The 14937-nt window shown below is 37.9% G+C and overlaps 1 protein-coding gene across 1 annotated transcript in view; it reads left to right on the top strand.

The window, feature by feature from the left end:
• The window catches only part of gnai2b (guanine nucleotide binding protein (G protein), alpha inhibiting activity polypeptide 2b), a 40506-nt gene extending 26914 nt beyond the window's left edge, over positions 1-13592 (top strand). Inside the window, exons 2-9 of the mRNA XM_072382018.1 lie at positions 51-93; positions 2586-2727; positions 6684-6844; positions 8629-8757; positions 10483-10612; positions 10980-11133; positions 11278-11470; positions 12411-13592. Of these exons, the coding sequence (XP_072238119.1) occupies positions 51-93; positions 2586-2727; positions 6684-6844; positions 8629-8757; positions 10483-10612; positions 10980-11133; positions 11278-11468 (950 nt within the window). The 3' untranslated portion in view covers positions 11469-11470; positions 12411-13592. The remainder of the gene's footprint in view (positions 1-50; positions 94-2585; positions 2728-6683; positions 6845-8628; positions 8758-10482; positions 10613-10979; positions 11134-11277; positions 11471-12410) is intronic.
• Positions 13593-14937: the final 1345 nt, after the last annotated feature.

Here is a 14937-nt window from a genome sequence, read left to right as displayed (position 1 = left end):
ACAGTCACTTCAGGGTCCTGTGAAATTCTAATGTTTTGATGTTTCAACAGGTGCTGGGGAGTCGGGAAAGAGCACCATTGTGAAGCAAATGAAGTAAGTTGCAGAATCTTTTTTTTTTTTCTCAAATTATTTTGAATGGATTTCTTTGCCAGACTGAAACTGGAGTAATAGGTCAGACACCTGTGTGCCAAACTAGATTTGGAAGAACTAAAGAAAGAGTTATTTCGTGTCAAGTAGCAAAGCAAATGCATTTAAAAACTGATGAAAATGTGACAATCCAGTTTTAAAAGCTAGAAGATAAACTAGTATGTCTGCCCCGGGGATTCATGTGTTTGGATCTCACACTCAGGTGCTGACCATGGCACATTAAATCAGAACCTCAGTAGTTTAGAGTATTAGCCATTGTTAGATAAGATACATTTGAATTCCTACAGTGCGGTTCCAGGGATGTTATGATCACTGTAGTACTTCTTTTACTGTTCATAACTTTCTTAATACAGAGTCTTTTGTAATGTCTGCACATCTTTCTAAACACAGAAATGGACATGCACACACAGAGGACCCTAAAAACCCTAATTATTCACATTCCTCAGGGCTAGTCAGGCATTCAATCCATTTTTCATGAGCTTGGAACCAGAGCAGTCTATTGCTTTTGAAACCAATTTATTAACACATTCAGGCATTCTGATAAATCACCCCCCTGTGAGACACTTATAACACTGCTGGGCTGTACAATATTACGCATAGAAAATATCTTCTGGAAAGTTAGCAAAAGCCTGCCTGAAATAAGGTAGACACTTTCTAAGTTACCACCTTTTAATAACATTTGCATCTCTACTCTGGCAAAAGCAGCGAGGAACTTGACTTTAGAATTAATGGAGAAATGTTTCAGCTTGCTCTCTCTGCTCTTCCTCGTGCAGCCTGATGAAGTCTGATGAGATAGATGCTTGTGCATGCAAAGGCACTTAGTTCCTCAGAAAGAGTAACCTTATTGCAAGAGATAAACTCGGGTTACTGTATCAGCTGAATGCAGCAGAGATTAGGCAGTTCATCTGTGTGTTAACTGTACTGTGACATATCATGCTGGCTTGAGAACAGTAGAGTCCTCAGTAGCTATGCTCCTTTGTAGACCAAAGAGCAGTGCAGTCCACAAAGACTGCTTTTCAGCATACCAAACAAGGTATTACTGTTACCGTACTACTTAGTTTATAAGAGTGTAAAGCATTTTCATGTCATTGTTTGTATTGCTATATATACTCACAAAAAAATATTATAAGGACTTTGAATTGATGCCCATAGGCAACACAGTGGAGCAGAGGTCAACAATGTCACTTCAGGGTTCAAAGGTGCAGGTCAGCTGGATCACCTCATCTTTGTGTTTTGGAGTTGGCATGTTTTTACAGAGCCTGCTTTGAAAAGATAGATGTAAGGTTTAATGATGATGCTAAACTGGCACAATTGTTAGTGCATTTTGGGGTTTTTTTGTCTTTATGTTAGTACTGTGATGAACTACCAACCTATGCAGGTTGTACCCTGCCTCTCATCCAATGTCTGCAAGAATAAACTCTGCTATTCACAACCCTTTATAGGTTAAAGCAGGTTAGTTAGAGGATGCATCGACTGCTACCTACTTTTCACTGCAATAATTTCCATTTTAAAGCTGTGAATAGTCAATATTTGAGTTGTCTATGGTGATCAGTCTAACATATCTGACTGTGTGACACAGGATGGTTTATATCATATGCACGGAGATAAGGACACAAATGTCATTGCCACACAAACTCTAACACTGGCATCAAAGTTATTACCCGTGAGGTAATGAAAAAGCTCCCAATTTGTTGCAATGTTTTGGTTAATTTGTGCACAAGATAAGTCTGCACCTGCTTCAAGATTCAAACTTCCTTAAATAAACTGGCTGCATCAGTCATATGAGTTAAAGGAAGGCAACATCATCATTTAATTGCAAAAGGTGTTTCCATCACCCAGTATGTGCTGTGACACATTTTTTAATGCAGGAACAAAATCAATAAAAAAAGTTTTAACATTTTTTTTAATTAGGTGTTTTTCAATTTAAAGTTTTCCATATTGGCGAAAAGGTTATTGTGAGCAGCACTTATTATCGTGATGTCCTCTGCTCTGCTAAACTTTTCAACTTACTTTTCAATTTATTTCAAATTACTGCTGAGATTTGCAAACCCGGTATTTTGTTGTTGAGGTTTATTCTCTGTATGTGTGTTCATGCCGGAACAGCAGTCAGACCAAGCTATCATGAACATAATACTGTATGAGTCTGCAGTTTTTCAGAGTTATCATATCAACAATTAATATGATAGTCTATTTGAAAACAGGTTTTACTTACATACTGCACTGGCTATAATTTTATTTCTTATTGTTATGATTCTGCTTTAATTACAAAAGTCAGATGTCTGAATGGTGTCACCTGCACTGGAAGTGTATTAAGAAGAGCCTTTAATGGCCAGTATGAACATCAGGATTTATTAAAGCAGCCATAATTACTTTTGCAGAGTGAATCTATTCATCAATGCTCATTAAAATAAATGTTGCATCTTTCTTGATATTCTCAGGATCATCCATGAAGATGGCTACTCAGAAGATGAGTGTAAGCAGTATCGAGCAGTTGTTTACAGTAATACCATCCAATCTATTATGGCTATTGTAAAAGCCATGGCCAGTCTCAAGATAGACTACAGCAATTCTTCCAGAGGGGTAAGATTCACAAAGACACACAATGTATTTGTTAACATATTGCATTTTATACAACTACGGTGATGCTCTTTATTGTGTTTCTCTCTAAACCCAACATGAATGGGCATGAGCCTGGTATAACCACAAGAAATACACACTCATGAGAATGCAGAATTAAGGTAGCCTTACTAATCATGGGCAGATGTCTCTCAGGCCACAACAAAGTCTGCTTTATCCACAGCATCCTGTAGTTGTTTATATAGAGCAGACTTTCAGGTTTAGAACATGTTTTCCCAGAACTGAAGTCACAAGAGTTTAAACATGTTACTCTCTCACTTAAAGCCATCCAAGTACAACTAAGAGAACAAAGATTATTTCAAGGCTGTGTGCCTCTGGGACCCCAGGTCTTGTTTTCTCTCTCTTGGCAGTTCTTGTTCAGTCAATAACACTGGCAAGCTGTGCCAGTGCAACAAATGTGGGACCATGTGGTTTCGAGCATGCACCTGTTCACAGCAGCCTTTTGTCAGCAGAAACGTTGATGTAACATGCGATGGGAACTGGAACACTGTGTTATCCTTTTCTGAAACATCTCTGAAACCTGCGGGGAAGTTTACTTTATGCTTGTCTTCCATCTCTTCCATCTCTGATGTATATAACTCAAAATCATAATATACAGGAGTCTGAAACTACATGTAAGAACTGCAGCAGGAGAAGCAGCTGCAGAAGAAGCTGCCAATGGCTTTTTATGGCGTTTGTGTTTTTGAGAAATGCTAACCAGACTGGTGGGACCAAAACATTCAGGCAGATATTTCTACAGTGTCAGAAATGACAGTAAGACGTAACCAGAATAAAGGAAGACCTTGTCTTTTTTTTTTTCTCTCTAAATAGCTGTGAATCATCATTCTACTTCTGCAAGCAGCAATTACTCAGCCACTGACAGCTGTATCTAAGCAGTAGCCGGTCTTTGGGTATCTCTTATCTCAGTATCTAAAAGAACACTGCCAATTCGACATTATCTATTGTCTTAAGGACTGCTATTTTTAAACTGTGAGTTTAGCATGTCGCTCTTGTTGATTGTGCAACCAGAACAACCATACAAGATTGGATCTTGGCAAGACCCTAAGAACACTGCATGCCTATTATGTAACTCACTTGTCCATCACTGCGCTATTCAGAATCACAGTTTAACCTAAAATCAGAAGAAACCGGAGTATCCTGAGAAACCTGCGCAGGTACAGAAAGGACATGCAAATGCCTCACAGAAAGCCTCTAGCTGAGGCTCAACGCAGGAGGTTATTATAGGGTCCAGTACTCAGGACTGCACCAGTGTGCTGTTCTGAGTGATGAACCCATCAGGGAATTAAAATCAACATTAACCACGTAAACAGAAATATAGGCTTAGTTTATTTGACTCGGTGTAAAATTATTATTGTGCTTGCTAATTTACCAAGAATATGAGCAGTGAGTATGTCGCTGTTTTACTACATACTCTATGCGAATAGGCAGCCTGGCATAAATTTGAACAAATAAAGGCTTTATATCAGAAATTAGTCATTTAAACGGTTATGACAACAAAGACAATTAAGCCCACCTAGTGAGTCTTGTATGGCTACTGTTGTCACACCCAGTGGAGATGGAGAGAGATGTCGCCCTAATTAACACACATTCACAGGAGCTCAGCTCTGCGTTCATTAAACTTTGATACAAAAGCATTTATAAACAGATTACGCACAGCAAAGACAGTCACACGGGGACACATTCCACCATCAGTATCAGCAGGTCACAGCTTGTAGGCAGTGATGCAGTCTGCTGCATCCTGTGAACTCTCAACAACCTTGAAACTAACACTGGCTGAACTCATTCCTGTGGAGTGTGTGATTTTTGCAATGAAGCTCTTAACTGAGACCATAATCGAAAGATTGTGGCTTCACTTATGAGCTTCTGTGGTGGTGTTGTATTTTTTTTTTTTTTCTCACCCTCAGATCTGTCAAATGGTTGTGTGTACATGACGGTACGCCCATACACAGCAATTAGCGTTAGCCTACTTGCACTTACACACATCAGCACTGTGTGGTAGTGCGCACATGCAAACAATAAAATATGTACAATATCAATTTTCTCAATTTAATTGTATCCACTCTGTTTGCTATTCAGTTTAACTGTGGCAGCAGGAAGAGTTTATTCATCATATAGGTTAATAACAGCAAATGAAACATTTATTGCCAACTTGAAATCCTTTCGACAAAATACTGATAAAGTCTAAAAAGTGAAAAAGAAATTTAAACTATTTTTTTTGTCTATTGTTTTTCAAACATTAAATGCAGATTCAAAAATGCTATAAACTGGGCCCAGTTTCTTTTCCCTTTAAAAAGAAAAAGGAATAGTAAATTACCAAGAAGGGATGGTAACTTTAGTAAGGGGAAAATTGATCATCATGGAAACAATTAAGTTTGCATATCTTCAACGGTATGATTTTTAAAAACTTTTCTCAGGCTCAAAGAGATGTAAAGCCACAATTTTCCATGACTACTTGCAAACACAACACTCCAACTTGGACCGTCTTCCTCCTCTCCTCCCTAATCTGCCAACAGCTGTGTTCAAGCACTTTTTTGACCGGGCTCATAGCATGACTTGCAGAGACTTTATTTTCCTATTGATTCCCAGCAGTTGTGTTCTCAAGCACATACAGTAAGAACACATCCGCAGCTCTGCACACCTCCATGCAGTCCCAGCAGAGTGACAGGTGGCTGGGAATGTATGTTTTTTTTTTTTTTCTGCCTAGACTCTTAATATTGATTTATTCTTTTTTGTTACACTCAAACATCTATGCTCTCATCAAACTAAATTCCTATAAAGTCCTTTAGATCTTCAATATTCAGAGCTACATATGGATATAAGTGAAGGATAGAAAACCAACCGACTTCCTGAAAATGTACTTCAGACATCTGTTGAAGCCATTTGAGTCGTTTGTAATATGTCTTCATTTCGAGAGGGTCTCAAGAGGAAGTGGTGACCAACATTTTATTAGAAAAGTAATTGAAACCTATGGAAATCTAATAAGCGTTTGTATATTGGAATATTTTAAGACATATGTCAATTCTGTATTCGTGTAAACACTATAAACTATTACATGTGCTTCTTTACAAGACTCTTAAATGCACTCTTTCAATTTGTTTATGTTAATGATTACATACACGTTCAAATTACTGTCAGGAACCATCCAGCTTCACTTTTGACTCTTACATATTGCCAAAAAAATGTTTGCTTATTACTTGAGTCAATGCCAATATGGAGAAACAAGCAAGGTGGCAAACAGCAGGATATCACATTACAGTCTGTTATAGCAGCCGTGCAGTGCTACTTTGATTCACACCAACACGTTTTGTATCTTAGATGTTCTCAACCCAAATTTATAATATTACCATGTCAAATACTGTACAAATGCAGAGAAAATGGGTTGTGAGTTATTTTCACTCTGATATGATGTACAAATATGCTCGCACTGCTCTAATCATGTTTTTTTCCCATATTCTGCTGTTTTGCTTAGCAAAGCTTACAGATTTTTGCCTTTTTAATTTTTTTGATGTTTTCATCTTAATAAGGTCATAATATCTGTAAAAATGAACAGCTCCCTCTCTCTGTATATTTTTCAGCTTATATTGTTAATTATCAGAGATTCCTCGTGTTCGCTACAGCTCACTTATTAAACATTTTTCCTGAAAATGTCATGGTGGATTTTGCCCTTTGATTATGTACACCTAGACTGCAATAGGAATGGATCTCTGCCTACCCATTATAAGTGACTTAGAGCAACCAAAAATCACTTTAGTGTACATATGTGCATGTGAGAACTGTATTATTAACTTTATGAGATGATAACCTTTCAGATACATTATCTCTGCTTTAATGCATGCGCAAATCTATACAATGGATAAAAATCTCATCTTTTTGTGCTGTTTCCTGATCACCCCCTGCAGGATGATGCCCAGCAGCTCTTTGCCCTGTCTGCAGCTGCTGAGGAGCAGGGCATTCTTCCTGATGACTTGTCCAACGTGATCAGGCGATTGTGGGCGGACAGTGGCATACAGAGTTGCTTTGCAAGGTCGCGAGAATACCAGCTCAATGACTCGGCAGCATAGTGAGTTGGAATTTTGAGTGTATTTTATAAATCCATCCATCAATTAAATGCTCATAATGTATAATATCAGCAAAGGAATACCTCACAGCTAAGTGCCAAGTCAGTGAAATTTCAGTTTTTGTGATATTATACACCATTTTTCAGTCTGCTACTATCAGGATTTTCTACATGTCCATCAATCATTGAGCGAGCTGCTCTTAATGACTCTTGACTGTGTTAACCAGATATAAATGTAAATATATATTAATGAAAACGCTCACAGTCACTTGTCAAATGCTGTGTACTTGCGTGTCATTTATAATGGATGATTGTCTTTCAGCCTAAACACAGAACTTACTCATTTAAAAAGAACATAAAACCGATCCATATGTTGTTGATTGTGTGCGCTTGGTTGATGCTTGCATTGATTGCTTTTATAAAGATGACATAATAATGGCTGTTGAAGATTGTTGCCTTCGGGCCTGCTGTTTGCTTGGTGTTGTGATGGATCCCATTTGCAGCCTCTCTGATATGTGCTGCTGAGAGAACCCATCTGACTTCTTCGAGGGAGTAATGGAGCTGTCAAAGATAAGCCAATAACTTCCATTTAGGGATCATTTCTCCCTCTCTGGGTTGGAGCTTAGATATTGCTTCCTAATAAAAACACAGTCAATTTTGTCTTAAGGGATGAAAACATAAGACAAAAAACTGTGTTTACCTAAAAGAGAAATAGTTTGCAAGTAGATCCTAGAATTGATTGTTGTCATGAAAATAACTGTGAGCAACTCTTTTGGCAGTTCATTTGAAAGTATTTTTCTATGGCTGCTGTGATGATGCAGACAAATGTTTGTTTTATCAGTTTTTAGTCACTTCAATAGTATTTTTAGCTCCTTAAATTCTGAAATTATAAAGGATGTGACATGCGGGAACGGTGTGATCATTAGATGTGAAATACTGGATATACCTCATATTTCTTTCTTTCTGTAAAGTGTCACTTGGCTGGGCAACTAAAGCTCCCTGCTGGCTTTGGAAGATGATGCAGTGCTTGTGTAAGTGGGCCAGGTTGAGCCAAGCATGGGGAGGATGCTTCAACACCCCCCTACTGACCAGCAGTCTGTCAGACGTCAGAGCAAATACAAAAATTGACCAAGGAGAAGTTAGGGAAAAAAGTTTTATATAGAGAACTAAAAGACGAAAATGCAAAGGTGAAAGAAATGTGGCCAGTTTGATGGCTGGAGAGAAGAATCCAGCCAACTGTCTTTTTCCTTTGTGAGAGTTTAGAGAGAGTATGTGACGCTCATCTTTATTTAAGTGACAGATACTGAAAGCAGCTTTGCTTTTTAAAGGCAAAACATCTTGAATGATTGCCATCCCACCTGTTTCGACTTAGGTTATTGTATTGAAATGGATCAGAGGGAACAACATATGTATGTTACCATAGAAATACTCTCACTACAAATTGTTCATAGTACTAATGGTTTTAGCGGTAATCCCTCAAACATACTGTACCTTTTGAGATGCAAATTAGCCATCTTTGATTCACCATATAGGGACTTGTTACATTGTATGCATAGAGTTGATGTTTGTTGGCCTTGTTCTTACCTTGTCTCAGTCATCACAAGCCATCACGACTCCTGAGATAGAAGTTATACGGAAAAACGTTTCCCCCAAAAAGGCATTCAATACAATCCCAACTCCATGTTTCACAATCAAACAAAGGAGGAACTGTGTACTTTGTTTGTTTGTTTGTTTCTTGCTAGTTGCAAGTCATGTCGACATCTTGATTTTTAATCTTTCTTTCTTAGTTACCTGAATGACCTGGAGAGGATAGCCAAAGCAGATTACATCCCGACTCAGCAGGATGTGCTACGAACTCGGGTTAAGACCACTGGCATCGTTGAGACACACTTCACCTTCAAGGAACTGCACTTCAAGTAAGATCATACATCAGTGACTTGACATCAGTTAGAACTGAGGTATTTTAAAATGACAGGCCTGTTTTGAAGGAAAAAACAGCCATTCCGCTGTCTTGTTGGCTCTTTTTTGTCAAAACAAGTGTTTTAACCATTAGCGATCAATGTAAGAGTTCAGGGAGCACTCACTGAGCAACTGACCCACAGTCAGAAGCTGTGTTTGACATTAGGCAACATGAGTGTCAACATGACCCCAGTGTTCACTTGCCTGTGATGTTTGCTTCCGGTGATATTTAGTGATAAATAAATAAAAGATATGTCATTTAATCTTACTAACCACACAAAAGCTCACGAAACATGACCAGTGCACCAGTAAAGTATTATTATTATGGGACACTGCAGTACCAAAATAAGCGCTAGCACAAAGTCATCATGACCTTCCCCCATGTATCTGTGTGTAGGCAGTCCATTTATGTAGTTTACAACTACCCAGAAAACAAAACAGGTCCAGTATTAATAGCATTAAGGGCCAAAGGACCTTTGTGGTTTAAAATGTGCAACGCCACTACTTAAAAGCCTAATTATACCAGCAATTAAAAGCTTAATCATCATCACTGCATTAAGAGCTGAGTGAATAAATCTGATCCTGCCCACAAAGCTCTCACATAATGAAAAATAGCCATATTGAGTGATAATGTTTGAACATGTCATACCACACACGGCACAGTACTGTTGCTCTTAAATGAAATATGTCTTAACCCAACCTAAGTGTTCATGTGTGGGTGAGTAATGGATATATAGCTATATATAAATGGTGGATTTGAAAGAGAGACTTTAAACATAGGAGAATTTGGGCAAATCAATAGAAAGTGTGAGATATGTTATATAAAGTACCAAGAGTACAGACACAAAGAAAGAGTCAAGTAAATGGAGAGAAGAAGTCAAGCTGTTTGTCTTCTTTGGGTCTTCTTTGGGTCTTCTTTGGGTCTTCAGTTGTCTATAAAATACATCGTTTTAAAGCTGCTAAACACAAGTGACTATAAAAAAAAAAGGAAAAAGGCAGCAGTAGCCACGTGGCTTTGGTGTGATCTGTTTTCTGATAGACTCTCTGATATTTACCCTGTCTCACAGCCTCAATATTTGGCCCGAATAATACACGGAGGCGATCAATAAGAAGAAAGTCACCTTCTTGTAATTCTGTCTGGTTTGTCACATTTACTATAAAAGGGGAAAGCTTAAAGATGCAGAGAGTGACAGTGACTTGATTTAGATTCGTCACAGTGGTTTTGCAAGGTGATGTTTGACCTCATCAGATTGTGCTTTTCTTCGACTGTATTTTTGTCCTCCGTTGGAGGACTGTTATCATCCCCACTTTTGCTCAGACTTCGATCACAGCTCTCAAATTTCCCATTACCCTTTGCTTTGCTCTGAATATAGAGGCACGCCTGGTTCTTGTATCCTACATTGACCCTTCAGTTTTTTGTTAGCTGTCTGACAGTTTCCACTTTCTTATATATTTTGCTCTCAAAGCAACCTCAAGCAATGGAAATGTAATGCATTTACAGGGATGAAATGTCACACTAAACATTCTCCTTCCCTCATCCACCATCATTCTTCCTGAAGTGTCCTCTTCAGTACCCTTCTCCCTTTTAGCCCCACCTTACTCTTTTTGCAGCCTAGTTTTCTCTAGCCACAGACACACAATCGCACAATTTACATATTTTTCTTTTTCAATCTCCTTTGCAGAATGTTTGATGTGGGAGGCCAGCGCTCAGAGAGAAAGAAGTGGATTCACTGTTTTGAAGGAGTAACAGCCATTATCTTTTGTGTTGCACTGAGTGCTTATGACCTGGTGCTGGCAGAGGACGAGGAGATGGTAAGAAAAAACTCACCGTCAGGTCAGGTGTTTGTGTGGTCGTGTGCTCTGCTGCATGAAAGATATTACTTTAGTAGCTCATTGAACTTCTATGTGAAGTGCAATTTTATAATAAAAGTTCTAATAGTTGCTTAATAGTTGCTGATTTTTTTTCTCCTTTTACAAGTGGCTTGAATCATTACTCCAATATATTGAACTGCTTATAAGTGCTGAGATGATGCAGCCAATCTGAAGGGTGTCATCTTTTATGATTATCTACACATTTAAGATATAGTACAAAACAACAGTGCCCCCTGGTGGCAGCTCTGATGCATTGTTGTCTTTAAGTCAGCCAGAAGCCATGACTGATGGTTGTGCTTCTCATTAGAACCGAATGCACGAGAGCATGAAGCTTTTTGACTCTATCTGCAACAACAAATGGTTCACCGAAACCTCCATCATTCTGTTCCTCAACAAGAAGGACCTCTTTGAGGAGAAGATTACCCGCAGCCCCCTCAACATCTGTTTCCCCGAGTACACAGGTACACAGTGGGATATGAGTAGCAGGTTTTTTTTTTCACCTTAGAGCACAGTATTCAGCATCTGCAGGAAGTTATACAGAAACGTACAGCCTCATTGACCATAAATGACTTTTTCATCTATTTTTTCTAACTGTTTCTTCCCAGGAGCCAACAAGTTTGATGAAGCTGCCAGTTATATTCAGAACAAATTTGAAGACCTGAACAAGAAAAAGGACACAAAGGAGATCTACACCCACTTCACTTGTGCCACCGATACCAAGAACGTGCAGTTTGTCTTTGATGCGGTCACTGACGTCATTATTAAGAACAATCTGAAGGACTGCGGTCTCTTCTAAAGGTAGGATATAGGAATGACTCTTTGGAGAAATTTAGGGTTAGGCTGTTTCTGTAAATTATGGATGATAATCATACAACCTTTTTATTATTTAGATGGCCCACCGATCTCACACTATATGCATGTACAGATACACTGCGGTATTAACCCAATACTATGCAATGTGCTTACTTACTTTGCTGACCCTGATCTATTTAAGTCATTCCAGAGTTTAGGCGCTTTTACCAGAAATGGTAAATGCACTGTCACCTCTGGTCTCAAACTATGTCTCTGGAAAAAGTCTGCTCCTAGAGGATCGCTGTCCACGTACAGGCTCATATGGTTCTAAAAGGTCGATAAAGATTAAAAGGCCACATTTGATATCCAATGTCACCACAAATATTGCCAATTTGCTTTAACCTAGCCGACTCAAGGTTATCGTTGGTTTTTAGTGCTTCCTGTCAGGTCAGGTGTTCAGAATATGTCTTTGAAAAAAATACAGCCTTAAAATGTACTTGATTTTTATCACATCCCATTCTGACTATGTTTGACTTGAGTTTTGTAAGAATAGGAAACGTTATATTTTGTACCGATTGAGTCTGAGACTATGATTGATGTGCAACTCATAAATTTGCCTTTTTTTAACTTGAGGTTCCTGTATAGTAAAATGTGTCTTTAGCTTGACAATAATATTCATATTCCATACACCACCAAAAAGGAAATATTAAACCTTTAAATCTCAGCAAAAACCGAAGAAATGTCTGAAAGGTTGTGTTTTTAGTAACAAATGAAAGGGCTTATTTTGGGTCTGATGTGACTTGGTTGAATTCATTCTTTAAAATGTGTTTGTTGTTTGATGAATATCATATAAAATTGCCCCGGTCTGTATAAACTTGTTTCTCTGGACCTGACTTACGGCAACAAACTAGACTTGAAAATGTATTTCTTTTTTCTTTTTCTGCAGGACGATGCCCGATGCAAACTGACTGCATGAGAGACGTCAATAGCCATGTGATGATTACTGCTTTTCATAATGAAAACTATAACAGACTTGATTGCTGGAGGAGGGATCTGACAGAACTTCCACAATCACTGCTTTGCAAGCCTTCTCTGTCTCATGTGTTATTATCTTTTTATACATATATATTTCTTACTGTGCTTTGTTCATATTCTATTCATGCTGAACACCTGCAACACAGATTTGTCAAATGACCCTCTAATTTGAGAAGAGCAATCAACAATCAGAATACTTTAATTGATATGTAACATGACATCATGCTGCAACACATTAGCTGAGTAGGATTAGTGAAAAATAATTGTTTGAGGAGCAAAACGTGTCGTAATAAGTACCCCTCATCTCATTGTGGCACATGGAAAATGGAAAATAAGCTAAATTGAAATATATTTCATGAATAGATGGATCAGTCTGAGGACATGTTGAAATGGCGTCTATTTGATTTTCTCAATCTGTTTATTTTCTTTGGTCTCTAATTGACTTTTTGTTTTTGGGGTGTGGGGAGAGTACACAGTTGTAAAAAAAACAAACAAAAAAACATGCTTTTTTTTTTTATAAAAATCACATTAACTTATGTTAACTCATTTTATGAACCTTTTGACTGCACAGAGCTTATTTTTTAGAGGAAATCTAACAAGCATGGACTGTGAAATTGGATGAAAGGAAAATGGTTTTGTACAATGTTTACACACAATCTATAGTCACTCTTTTACTGTAATGCATTGTTCTGCATGACTGTCATTAGATTAGCCTGTATCCCCAACAAACTGAATAACATTCCTAAAGGAACTTCTTTAAAGAAACAAAAACAGAAATGGTTATATGTCACTTTTAAGGAATCTGCAAGATTTGTAAATGGTTATGTCCGTTCTTAACATGGATTGTTCTGTACTGTCTTTTCATTCCAAGTCTTTTTACATATGTTTGTGCCTTGATATCTGTTTACACTTGTTCTTTAGAGACATGCTATCTACATAGTGTGAATTAGGGCTATTTCTACTCCACCTAAGTTCACGTAATCTATGATTTAGGATGCACCACAACACCAAGACAAATGTATGATAGTTGTTCATTAATATTAAGATGAAGGTCATTCACATGTTAAATGTAAATAAAAGTTTGGTCACAATATATTTTACTCTACAGAGTGATTTGTTTCGAGAAATGCCTTCTTCTGTTCCTTCAAGTCACGATCAATGCTATGATGATAATTAATGAGAAATAGGAACTGTAAACAGAATATAAATACTCTTTAGGTAGAAGTGTATTAAAGGGGGTGTCTTCACTGTCTTTAGATTAAAAAAAAAATTATATAATAATACTTACAGGCATTCTGTACTGTTAGCAAATATTTGATATCCTGTAGCTCATCTATGTTAATTTGATGATACTCCTGTTCAATACTTTTTTGGGGAATTGTGTCTGGGAAGTTCCTTCTTAAATTTGCATTCACGTCACTGATTATTAATTGTAAGCATAACCCCCTGTGTTTCAGTAAAATGTCTTCAAGCATCTGCACCCTCACAACACGTCTCCGTGTATGTTACTGATACCACATCAGTGTAATCTAAGGTAATTGAAGTACACAACAGAATTGAATGTCTCCCACCACTCCACTAAGCTGAATTATCATATAGTGTCCTCAGCACCCAAAGAGGTGCGATGAGGAGGTGCTGGTATGAATATTTTGTTCTTATTTAAATAAAAACTTTACTTGAGCCCAAGAGTGTGTTTGCATTTCAAAGGGACCAGAATTTAGGAAAAGAACTGTTAGTGAATAGTTTCGTTTTCCAATAATCGCTGTGAAACAGTATATGAAGAGAGGCAATAAGGTCCACAAGGTGGCGTTAAGTACATTTAATTTTTCAGCCCATGTGAGCCCTGGATTTTACTCTAACCATTTAACAACTTTTACATGGACTATGAGAAACATTTACCGACCTAAATGAGGGCAAGTAAAAACTGTAACCTTGTATTTTCAATAGAACTGATCTGTGCTGGACTACATGTGACAGACTTTACATTAATCATTTTTAAGAGCAGGGTGGTTCAAATGGCGTTTATTCGTTAAATATAACAGTATCGTAGTGATAATTCCGTGTTGTGGAAAAAAAAACAAACATTTATTCTTGAACCACATCTGCGGCACCGTTTCCCCCCTTTGAGAGAATCACTAACAGTATACTTTCAACCTTCTTGTGCTGTTGAAACAATTCAGGTTTAAATAGTTTTAATAGGCACCCCAAAAGCTGCATAATAAAATGGGAGGGAAGTCATATAAATTAATCTGGCCGATGTGGTTACATGAAAAATCTCATTGCCCCAATCCAGATGTGGAGACCCAGCAGTCTAGCCCGGAGAGATTAACACATAGTGGGAGCCTGTGAAATCACTCGTGGAGGTATCTTGTTTCAGGCGACCTCTCATTGGCTGTTTTGTTTTTTTGATGCGGTGCGCTGATTTGCTGCAACAGAGA

Source organism: Leuresthes tenuis, unplaced genomic scaffold (assembly GCF_036924035.1).
Source record: "Leuresthes tenuis unplaced genomic scaffold, fLeuTen1.0.hap1 SCAF_3, whole genome shotgun sequence".
Lineage (NCBI taxonomy): Eukaryota > Metazoa > Chordata > Actinopteri > Atheriniformes > Atherinopsidae > Leuresthes > Leuresthes tenuis.
The sequence above is the reverse complement of the archived record's forward strand: the minus strand, read 5'-3'. Positions and strand labels throughout refer to the sequence as shown.